Raw genomic sequence first — 12,231 nt, 5'->3', positions numbered from 1 at the left:
GCTAGTAATTGGGTTGCTAGCCTAATCTTGCAGTTTGGACACTGAGACTCTGGAGGGATTGTAAACCTGAATGCCCGTGGCAGTCCCTTCCCCAAGCAACAGGGGAAACCCAGCGCACATTCCCAGTCAGCTCCCGCTATGACCTCCGCCATCTTGCCACTCCATGAAGTAAAATGGAGCTTTTCACCCCAATTGCAACCTGAACGTGCTAGGCTCAACCTCAATACCACCGGCTATCAACAGGAGGCAAGCAGAAAGCAGTGGTAGAAATGCCACCTTGAAGGGGGAGACGCAGCCACCCAACAGGGTAGAAAAGTGCAGGCCAAGCGGGTTCGGGCCCTGCCTTTGCACTGACCCAGGTTCACATGGGTGCAAATCATGTTTGGGGTCTTTCCTCATAGAGACACTTGGAAAGTCAGTTCGTTTTATAAGGAGTTTTGAATGAAAGGTAAGAATTATGTAAAGAAAATAAGTGTAAAACAAAAGGAAATGTCTTTCATGAGAGCTGGGCACATATCCTAAATTCTGCCTGAGAGAGGGATCCTAGAAAGGAGGTAGCTTTAACAGCACAAAAATGAAAGCAACAACCCATTAGAACAACCCAAACCCTCCCAAGGATTGTGTTAACAAGAAATACTGAGCCAAATGAATTCCTGGCCTGGCTCCGCCAAAGCCAGTCTTTACACCAGGGAAAAATCTCATGTATCTTTTCCTAGAAGATGGCATTCAGTAGGCTTGCTGCCAGTGTATAAAAGCCAGTAATATAGAACGTGGGTAGATAAAGTAAAGTAAGTGATTAACAACAATGTTTGGAGTCCCTCCTTGAAGAAGACCTTTATTCAGAGCTCTTTATCCATCACCCTGACCATGGTCAGGTGCATCTCTACACGTGTTAACACAACAGGCTTTTCGTCTACACAGACATACTGCTCATACGTTTTTGAAGGTAATGTGAATTTAGTGAACATTTCAGGTTCTGGCAGTAATCCTAAACTATCTCAATACTGGATCCATACTAATGGCAGACAGGGAGTTTATTCATTTCTTGTTTTTACAAGATCATTGTAGTTATATATAATGTTGTTTAGCAATGAGTAACTGTTGGCTGCTCTGAAATGCACTCTAATTATAACCTTCTTGCACAGGATGACATTTACCTTGCGAAAACATCATTACTGCATCTTTATGTATGCATAAGCATGCACCATATGTGCATTCTGCATTCTAACAATAATATTGATAGAATATTATTGCATTCTGTAGATAAAATACTGTGACAGGCATTTAACTACTGCTTGTCCAGAAAGATTAAGGAATACAACTAAAAAAATAATGGAGAAAAGCAGTTTTGTCAGCTGGGCACTGTAACAGACAACTATTGAAATATTGGTTTCTATTTCTGCTACTGAGGTATGTTTGTCTGGGCTTTTTTAACATTATATAGTGGATTTTAAATGATTCTCTGATCTGTAGGTTTATAGCTTTAAAAAGATTCTGCCTTTATAGATACACTGCCTGCCCTGTTCTACTGATTGAGAGATGACTCCATCATAGCTCCTGAGAGGCAGTGTGAGGGAATGCCAGGAACCAGGACTGCAGAATCCTCTCACGCTGAGCTGGATTTCCAACCAGTGCAACAGTCTGGAGCCAGCAGCGTGGCGCCTTCCCCAGCTGTCTGACAGGGCACAGCCCTTTCTCACTGTGCAGTAAAATCCTACAGACTTGCTCATAGAAAAGGCAATGGAAAACTGCCATTGCCAGCTTGTGGAGGCCTCCCATTCAAAGCAAATATAAGCATTTATTTTCAAGGATATTTTTTCCTGTATTAATTTATTTTCTCCATTTTCCTCCTTCATGTTTTAACATTCTTCAGCTGACAGTCACAGGTATCTGTTCAGACAGCTTTCACTGGCCATTGCACCAGGGGTCCTGCCTGTGGTAGAATAGATGCTTAATATTCCCATATCAAAATTATGATATTCTTCATTCACGCAAGCACAAAGTATTTATGAAAGGTGAAAAAAAAAAAGAATAAAGCAAAGTTTCTGAGGCAGCAGCGTAAATTACTGACTTCTTAATGTGCCCCCCGTTTAGTACCTAAAAATCAGAAGACCTAGATGGAGCAAGAAGAGACCCTTATCTCAAATACATGTCAGCACCCTGGATATCAACAGCAAACAGTATATATACACAGATGACACGCAAATAACTTTTTTAAAGTGTTGTTTTGAGGTAAACAAAAAATAAATGAATAAATACGGGTACATCCTCCTCCTGCCTCAAAGTAACATATTGCTCCAGTCTGTTTTTTATGATTACATGATTTTCAATCTGAATTTAGATTGAGAGAGTCGTGTATATACATATATATGTATGCATACAGATATATGCGTGTATATATATGTGTGTATACATACATTTTTTCGTTTGAGTAAGGGGGAAACGCTAATAAACAGAGGCTTCGCGTGTCCCCGCGGCCGCGGCGCCCCGAGGGGCCGTCGCCAGCAGGGCCCCTGGTTCCCCCCGCGGGCTCTGGCGGGGAGGGAGGGCCCGGGACCCGCTCCGGACCCAGCCCCGGTGCCGGTTTCGGTCCCGGCCCGGTCCGCCCGCCCGCCGGGACCCACCTTGGGCATCCGGATGTGCTCCATGGCGGCGCCCGCCGCAGGGAGGGAGGCGGCCCCGCACCTGGGCACCGCGGGGGGCGAAGAAATAAAAAAGCTTTTTTAAAATATATATATATGTATATATATATATTTCTCCCAGCGTTTTCTGGTGCGGGGAGGAAGAGAAAAAGGATGATCCCCTAAAGCGGGTAACGTGCCCGTGTTTGGATGCTCGCAGGTCACGCTGGCTCCGCCTCTCCGCAGCCGCCCCGCTTCCCTGCGGCGGCGAGGCCACCGCGCCTGCCCGCACCGGCAGCGACACCGGCCCTGGCACCGGCTCCGGCACCGGCACCGGCTCCGGCCTTGGCACCGGTCCTGGCACCGGCCCCGGCCCCGGCCCCGGCATCAGCAGCGGCCCCGGCCCCAGCCAGGCCCCGGGCCCGGCCCGCTCAGGCCTCTGCGGCCCTGCCGGCTCCCCTTGCGCGCACACAGGCAGAAGCCGCTCTGCTCTGAAATTGCATCATTCTGCCTTTTTGTTTTTTTGTTTTTGTTTGTCAGCAAAAATCAGAGGCATAAAGGGGAGCTCTGCCTGAGACAACCCCCCCTCTTTGCTTTGTTCCCTGGCCCAGCATGCGTAGTATCCGAAAGAGAAATGCTGCACTTGCTGCATCCCAAACACTCAATTTTCTATCTGAGGATAGAAATGTATAATATAACTGTATAATTTCAGTGTCCCTTTGTAATTTCCAATTTTGACAGGCAGCTTTGGCACATCTTCACGTTTGCATGAGGGAAGGGTTTATGTGACACATCAGGCTGTGTCTTGCACCAGGAATTGTTTCTCCCGTCGCTGCCTTGCCTCATGCAAGTCCTGGGCCCATTCTGGAAGTGAGAAGAAATGGGGCAGAGCTGATTTCCCCCATTTACCAGCGCAAAGATGACAAACTAGTGCCTCTACCTGGCTTAGAATCACTACTGACAGCAGTAATAAAAAAAACCTTAAAACTTGACAGCATTTACATCAATGTACAAATCACTAGAGGTGCTAATAAATCAATGATAACGAATAAACTATATTTGTATAAATTGTAATAAATAATACATAAAGCTATATGGTAATTATAATAAATAAACTATAGCCTTTGAGGCTTGTGAAGTGCCAAAACTGTTTATGTTGATCAATATATGTGGATATGGAGACATGTCAAACCACCGGAAGGCCATGGCAAGAGCTCTGTGCTCCAGAGCAGCTGAAGTTCCCTTCACATCCTGTCTCTTGTCTGCAGACAGCAAAGTGAGCTTAATCTGTTCCGTGTAAACCAAAATATGAGCTTCTTGAAGCCACCATGAAAATATGAATGTATATTTTTGCATATGGGAACAAGGGAGCACTGGATATAGCTGAACTGGCTCCAACCTTGCCAGTGTTGCTCCAGTCCTGCTCTTTCTTGCTAAGCTGTGTCTAGGTCCCTCAGCATCACAAATTTTTTAAAGCCAGCTCTTTGGTAATCGGTGAGAAGAGCTCTGCTATCAGGAGGGGATATAAGCCAGCCCTTGAGCTGACCATTTTGCCTCCATCCCCCATAGCTTTGGCCTGTTTTTTTCCCTTTTCCTCCCATAAATTCTGTTTGTCTCTCAGGAGAGGGTGTTCTGAGCATGTTTGGTAGAAGGGGATAAAAAGGTCTTAAAGTGATACACTAGCTTTAGGAACTGCCTAAACCTTGCATTTTTCATATCATTTCTGTGTAATTTTCAAGCCTGCATTTATAATTTTCAGGGCCCAAAATTTCTATGAGGCAACAGATGCCCCAGATTCTGAGATACCATCAAAGGGAAGAAATGTGCTGTAAGCTTTTAATCCTTCCATTTCATTCAGTTGACTGAGATCTGAAACGAGGGTTGGAAACGCCATTTTCTGTTTGAAAATACGCCGGATGGTATCCACGGCAGTGCATGAACTGCATGACGTGTAGACTTTGCAAGAGTCTCACAGAGGCCTATTTTACTCATTCATTTTAGGCCAGAAAACTACTATGAGAATCAAATAATAATTAACCAACCTTGAAATGTGTTTCCTTTGCAGTCACAGCTAGTGCGATTCACTGCCTATGTTAGCATCTGCAATGAGTAAGTCAAGCCAGAGGACAGCATGGTCATTCTTTCAATTCCCAGAAATATTTACTTTTTCTTTGGCGCATTTTGTGATTTGGTCCAGCCAAGTCCTAGTCCACCTTTCGGTATCAGAAAGGCCTTCAGACATTGGTGAGAATGCGCTTTATCTGCTTCAGATTCACCAATAGCTGCAAAACTAGAACAATCCTCAGAGGAGAGTGTTTATGAAGCAAAGAGTTGCTCAACACAATTTTTAATCTGTGTTGCATGTGGAAATGCAGCTAAAACTGGCACTTGCATTTGGACAAACATTTCATCAACTGCAGTTGGTCCCAAAAGCTTCAGTCAGTACAACTTTTTAAAAATCTCTTAGATTTTTATTTACTTGTATTTTATGAAAGGTGCTACCTTAACAATCCTGGCTATGATATATTTGTCCACAGAAAAGGTACTCTGACGGCAACAAAAAACAATAGTCCTCCATAATATGCTGCTGGGTCTCGGCACAGACCTAGAGGGATTACTTTCTCCAGAAGTGTCAGGAAAACTCAATTGCCAGGTCAACAGTTTTGACCCATCTGCTACAACTATCAACAAAGTTCTTGATTAATGTTGTATGAAGAAAGCCAGCACTGAGAGCTAGAATGATACCAGTATATTTATTTTCTATAGTGCATAAGCAGCAGAGACAATTTTCAACCTAGTCTAATAAGTACCAAAAACATGTTTAACTTTCAACATGCTAAAATTTCTATTATCAGTCTCCTGAATACTCCTCAAGGATTTTGCATCTATTATTACCTACATGGCCTGGATTTGAATCCTCATATTAGATCTGGAAGGCTTTACAGATTTATTGTAATTTTGCAAATTACATTTTACTAATCTAAAGGTGTTTCCTCATATCTTGCATTTTGATACCCTCAAGGAAATAAAAATACAAAGAAAAATGACAAATTCAAATGAAAAATACATATTTGCAATATAGACAGTTACTGCTATGTATGGAAGAAATCCATTTGAAACTGGCGCTCCACCAGGTGCCAGAAGGCTCCCCCTAAGGCTCTGATCCCACACAGTGTGGGAGGAAGGTGTAGGGGAGAGAGGATGATTAAAAACCCCCAAAACTTAGGGGTTCTAATGACATGACATCACAGGATGAACATGATAAAGCCAGATGCTTTTGAACTCAGCACTGGCACAAAAAGGGGGTCACGGACAACAAAGCTTTCGTCCTCAGGTCAGCAAAACAGGTCACTGCATGCCATTTGTTTAAAACAACAAACAAACCATCCAAACAGCATTATCTGGGACAACCGCCTGACTTCCTTATCAGCCTTCTCCTGGTGGGAATATTCAGCAAGATCCACCTCAAAATGGACTGCTGACTGGTAAAAAGGGAATACAGTGCATTTTTTTTTTTTTTTACTATAGAGAACAATATGCTAATACATTTGTGAAAATATATATGTATCCACAGAGCTAACACACTAGAGATTCATGTAACCTATAAACTGGTAATTATAGATTAACGATAATGGTACGTAATAATGTAATATATTATAGGCATATTTGCTCTGTACCTTGAAAATTCTTTTCATCCACTGTTTCAGAGCGTGACTACTGTTTTAACCCCTTCGGAAGATGGCAAACTTTTTTTTCGCCTTTTGCCAGTGTTTTTCATGCCACGTTTCAAGTGATAAAGGCTAATTCTTCAGAAACTAGCTGTCAGAGCCTTTTGAAATACAAATGCCAAAAAAGAATACTGTATAAATCCAAGTTCGCCTCACAGCTCCTTTGCAGGCCGAGCGGCGCCCAGCGCCACGCTGCCCCTGCCTGAGGCGCGCCGAGGCAGCCCGGCCGCGGCGGCCCTCCTTCTCGCCGCGGCTTCCAGCTCTGCCCGTGCTCTGCCTTGCTGTTTATCTCCTTTTGCTGTTTGCAAAACAAGCGAGCTTGTTTCGCACTGTTTGCTTTGGTTTGGGCTATCGAGTTGCCAGTCATTTTAGGATGATGAACCGGCCTCCCACGCGGCAGGGGAGCCAGCTCAGGGTGAGCCGGACCCTGAGGCAGAGGAGCCAAAGAAGAAAAGGGGGATGTGAAATGTGCCCCCCTTTTGGCGGAGAACTCAAGGAACCACAGGAGAGCAAATGGGATTGGCCTGGAAGACGTCAAAAAGAGGTAATTTAACTCACTCCTGCTAGGCTAAAGGCCTCCTGTGGAAACTCTGCACAGCCTTTACCTATTGCCTACTGCCACAGGGGAACGGAGCCAGCCAGCTCGCCCGGGGTGCAGATGCACACGCAGAGTGTGTGGGTGTGTTGGAGTATTTGCACCCTGGATAATCAGTACCCCGGATTCAGAAACAGCGTGGCTGTTTTTACTTGTTACGAACTCTTGAACTTCTTCAGGGAACACACATGACCCGAGTTCCTTGCTGGCATCGCACGTGGGCACAAACTTCTCCCCAGTTAATCAGGCAGAAGCTGCATGTGACAAGGTAAAGGATCCAGGGAGCAGGTCGCGCTTTATTGTTTAACCCAGCTCTTACTAGGGTTGACTTTTTAACATTTCCATCAGGAATTATTCAAAGAGATCCTTCATTTTGCCTCATTACAAAACATTGTTGCATTGTTATAAAGACAAATTTCCGCAAGAATGCCAGCAGACCTCTGGAAAGTGGGTGCGTTGCTGGTTTGAAATGAGTAGGAGATAAATAAAACAGATAAAATTAAAGAACCACTCAGGATGCAAGGCCAGTTACTAATGTGAAGATTCTCCCACTTGAGGGAGGATTTTGACAAAGTAATAAGTGGCTATCAAATGAATTTCAACAAGATAAGGACAGTTAACCCAGCTAAGCACAGTGTGAAAACTGCTTTTTGAAAAAGATTCTGCTCTTTTTGACGATGTTGGTTATATGCAATATAATAAATATGAAATGCTACATTATTCATAATACAGCATGTTCAGACAGGCCACTGCAGTGCATTGGCAGGTCAGCGATGATGTTTCTGGGCTCGTATGTCATATACTGCTTTCTGTACCATTTTTCTGTGGATACCAAGGGTACAGCCATCCGGGCAACAAAGCACATGGAAGGGACAGAAATGGACAAGAGTCATTCCTGATGCAGCCAGCAGGGAAAAAGACACTTCCATGGGTGAATTCAGAGCTCTTAAATCCAGAAAGTTGTGTAAATACTGCTTAGAGATTGACTTCATCCAGCAGATTCATACGTGGAGATGCATCCAACTGCATCGTCCTGGCAGTTTGCTGGAAATCAATGACTTTATCCTGGTATTTACTGCTTCCATACCAGGACACCGCTGTGACTGTGGCTAGAGGATAAAAGAGGAGCCTCAGAGCTAGGCCGGACCTGAAGAGGCCTTCTCCTAAATTCAACCTCCAGTCATGTACAGAAACTTAGAAGAACAGCTCAGGTATTTATTTTCTTAAATAATATATCCTTTTCATGAAAATATTTGCGAAGAATATGTTGCTTTTCCATTCAGTAATAGGAATAGGATATTTTGCAACTGGGCATACTGGGTATCAGATATAAACCAGGAGTGATGGTGATAATTGATTCCCTTTGAGAAGTGTTAGGATGCTATGTAAACACTTGGAGAGCACACAGGGATTCTCCAAGGTGCATCAGCTGTAACACACCGATTACAGAGTCTCATCCAGATGCCTAGTTACAGAACTGATATCCCTTAACTGATGAAAGTTATCAAAAAACTAAAAGAAACACATTTTCATTTTCTCAGGTATTTTCTCTTGAAACACTCAGTCATAGGCTCAGCAAACACTTAGGACAAGAAAATAAAACTCCTGAGGTCAATGTAGATCACAACTGTCTGTTTTATGAAACTGTGTTGTTGAATGAAAAATAAAATTATGATATTATGGCAGCTTTGAACATTTCACAATGAAATTTAATAGTCTACACAAGGCATTTTTCCCAATGTGAGGAAGAAGAAAGGTTTGCTTGGTTTACTTGGGGCTAGGTGAAAAAAAAGAGCAGAGGAAATAGAATAAGCGAGTAACCAAGGAACTGTGTCCTGTGATCTCTGTGTAAGAATTAGCTAAAGCTATGTTTAAAATACTGAGAGTTAGTTTATCTTGAAACTTGCCATTGACCTATGGTCATTTCTCTGTGAAACAAATGCAGTCTTTCAAGTTACAAGATTTATACATGAGTCTGTGGTGACAGTGGTTATTTTGCATTAGCCTCCAAACTTTGAAGGAGTTCCAGTGATATATGTAGAGAAATCAGAAGGGGCATTTCCCCAAAAAATACATAGTTAAAAAAAAAAAAAACAAAACTGAAATGATATTTACTATTTTTTTTCTTACCTTTTTATAAGGTGGTAAAACAAATTGGAGTTCTTTAAACATTTATGCAGAGCAGCCAAAACTGAGGTGATTCTTACCATCTCACTGACAAGCAGCAATTGCAGTAAGTGGCTGGAATCTGTTCTGGCTCACTTGTGCCTCCTGACATCCTTTTGATTCAGTAATTGATTGCCCCGGCGCCTTATCTACTGTAGTGTTAAGGAGATAAGCTGACATTGTGAAAGTACAGTCAGAAAAGTCTTACTTAGTAATGTTCTGGGAAAAGGAGATTCAGATCAAGCGATAATCTCTCAGTTACTTGACAAGCAATTTAGCTTTCTGAGAAATGGCTGATTAAGCAAGGATCATAGGAACCTCAGTGTTCAGCCTGAAAGGGTGCTGCGATTGAACTCACATGTGCTCTTCTAAAAGGCTCAGGAGATGTTTTTTCTCTAACTCCTGGTAGCTTCTTACCCTGCATAGTATTAGATCCATGTTCTTGATCACTGTCAATTATTTCCATAGGTTATGCATGGAAAGACACTGTTTCAGGCAATCTGTTCCTAGGGTGGAATGTCCAGGGGGTTGTTCCAATATACTCCTGCTAGCCATGACCAGCTACTGTGGTTGATAGATGCATCAGCTATCGTGGATGAAAGGTCCATGTGTGAGCAGAAATGATGTAACCTTCAGGAAAAAAAAAAAAAAAAGAGAGAGAGATGAGGTTTCACTAGCTAAGATAGCTGCATTTGCAAAGCGCCACTTCTGCACAGTCTAGCCTGTTTCTGGCCAGCTGCTTTCCACCTTAGCATGATTCTGGTCAACTCTGGTCATTATGAACAGTTGCTACCACCATTTGGCCAGTTGCAGTTTCCCCAAAGCTGTGCTGACTTTCATCCAGTGTCAAGATTCACAATGCAATTTTCATATTCTCATCTGTGTTGTTCCCACCTCCTTCATCCTCATATTTATTCCACCACTTTACTTCCTGCTGGAGGACTTTGAAGGGTAGGCTAGATGCTGCCATTCCACTGTCAGCAGAACTACAATTGCTTGTTGCTCCTTATCTACTCCTGCTTTTTGCCATCAGGCACCTCTTCCCAAAGGCCTGCCCACAGCTGAATCTTAGTGCAGAAGGAAGTTTAAGCAAAGTGCATCTCCTTATACCCTCCATAGTGTAAGAAGGACTGCAGGACTTAGTAACAAAATTCAATTTTATTATGCTTGTTCATTGTGTAGCAATACCCTGGCCAATATGACCAGCAAGCAGTTGGGAATGTAATACTGTAATAAATAGTGTACCCAGTGTTTAATAAATACTGTACCCAGCAGAAATAAAAAAGGGGAGAAACAAAACCAAACTAGCCAAGTAAATAAAACAAAGGCCTGTGTGTCTGATGAATAGCAAAAGGAAAACAGGAACTCTCTTCTCAAAGGGATTTAACTAAATGCCCTGTCCCACGTGGCGTCCAGACCGCTGTTCTTCACTCCCTTTGGGCTATGGAGGGCATGCTCAGGCCTTGCCTGCTCCTCAGCTGGCAGGGGATTAGGAGCCTGTAGTGAGGATGTCTGTAGACCCTGAAGTCCTGGAAGAGCTGGAGCCTCTTGGTGCCAAGAGGAAGGCTAGCACAAGACCTGCAGGCTGGGAATCAGAAGCTGATGTGCCTTTTTACCCATAGGGCTGGGAAGTTCTTGTGTTCCCTCTGCAACAGCCTTGGCCTGTTGCCCTTCTCTTTGGCTTCTTTGTGGCTTTACGTGATGAATTTACTCTACACTTCTGTCAGATTTTCATCACACCAGTGTACACACTGGTATGAATGGAAAAAATTATTTAAGGAAGGTCTGCTTCCGCACGGCCTGCACCTCCTTCATTCTAGCCAGGATATGCCCACTCTCTCATGCCAACCAGGTAGCTGTCCTGTAGCATCTAGAACATGAATGAGGTGCTCAATTTCTCTTTTCCTGCCGGACTGCTGATTGCACAAGGACTCCAGGAATACGTGAGTGATTCATCTTTGGGCCGGGGAGGTTTCCAGTGTGACTGAACAGTGGGCAGATGTTTCCCTTGATTGCAGAAGTGTGGGGAAACAAACCCCCTCCTCAAGTACCCAGCGTGAACAGCAAATGTTAATGAAAACTCTCAGAGCTGAAAAGAAGGAAAGGTTTTGAAAATGCCACCACGCTGTTCTATTACTCAGTAAGGGGAACAGATGCCATTCCTTCCTGTTATAATTGCTGGGATTATGTTTGTTAATATAAAGATGATATTTTGTGACCTTATGATGCAGCATCATTTTGCTATTTCTGTCCCGCGACCTACTCTCTGCATGGGTGGCTACAAACAGAAGCATTTGGAGAGGGAGCAAATACATCCCCATAAGAACCATCTTTCCTTAGGAACTACACATACAGTAGAAATTATCAATGTAACTGTGCACTTCATTAATGACTGACAGAGAACTATGCTTTAATTTGCTGTTACTTGGAAGTGCTCTGTAAGGCAAGGGAAACTCCTTCAGACGACTCTGGTTCTCACAGAACCGCAGAGTGGCTGAGGCTGGAAGGGACCTTTGGAGATCATCTAGTCCAACCGCCCTGTAGAAGCAGAGTCACCTAGAGCACAAGATAGCGGCCAAGTGAGTTTTGAAGAGAGACAGCACAACCTCTCTGGCATTGCTCTGCCACCCTAACAGTGTCAACACGATGTATAGAAGGGAGAGTTCTGCAAGTTGCTTGAGATATTTGTGTCTTATGCAGCAAAGGAGGCCTGTCTCTTTCCCTTTCTCCTTTTTTTGAAGCTGCAAGGACAGTGGCTGGGGAATAGGTTAATAATTCAGGTGCTGTAACAGCCTCTGAAGGTTGAAGACATTCTGGATAGGTCACAGTTGTCACCATGGAGTTCCCATAAAGACCAGGTCCCATACCTTCTGATGTGGTATCTTCTTTACCACAGATATGGTGCCACAGCTTGTGCTGTATTTGACAAGCTGCCCCAGAATACATGCTATGGTTAATTCATGGCCTTCGTTTCTGAAATGGGAGTCAGCATCCCTGGATGGAAAAGAAGAAAGCTGTTTGGATCTCTCCTGTCCACAAAATCTTCAGCTTTTTCCTAACACCATTGAACAACTATGTTTGTTTTTCGTATTCCCCAGGTCACTCTTCTGTGTCCCATAGG

The 12,231-nt window shown here is 43.6% G+C and overlaps 1 protein-coding gene across 1 annotated transcript in view; it reads right to left on the bottom strand.

The window, feature by feature from the left end:
- MTMR7 (myotubularin related protein 7) overlaps positions 1-2,694 on the bottom strand; it is a 36,335-nt gene extending 33,641 nt beyond the window's left edge. The window contains exon 1 of the mRNA XM_088524660.1: positions 2,625-2,694. Within this exon, the coding sequence (XP_088380786.1) occupies positions 2,625-2,648 (24 nt within the window). The 5' untranslated portion in view covers positions 2,649-2,694. The remainder of the gene's footprint in view (positions 1-2,624) is intronic.
- Positions 2,695-12,231: the final 9,537 nt, after the last annotated feature.

This window comes from Tinamus guttatus, unplaced genomic scaffold (genome assembly GCF_059628265.1).
Source record: "Tinamus guttatus ecotype Peru unplaced genomic scaffold, ASM5962826v1 Tinamus_guttatus_pri_ptg000213l, whole genome shotgun sequence".
NCBI classification, from domain to species: Eukaryota; Metazoa; Chordata; class Aves; order Tinamiformes; family Tinamidae; genus Tinamus; species Tinamus guttatus.
The sequence above is the reverse complement of the archived record's forward strand: the minus strand, read 5'-3'. Positions and strand labels throughout refer to the sequence as shown.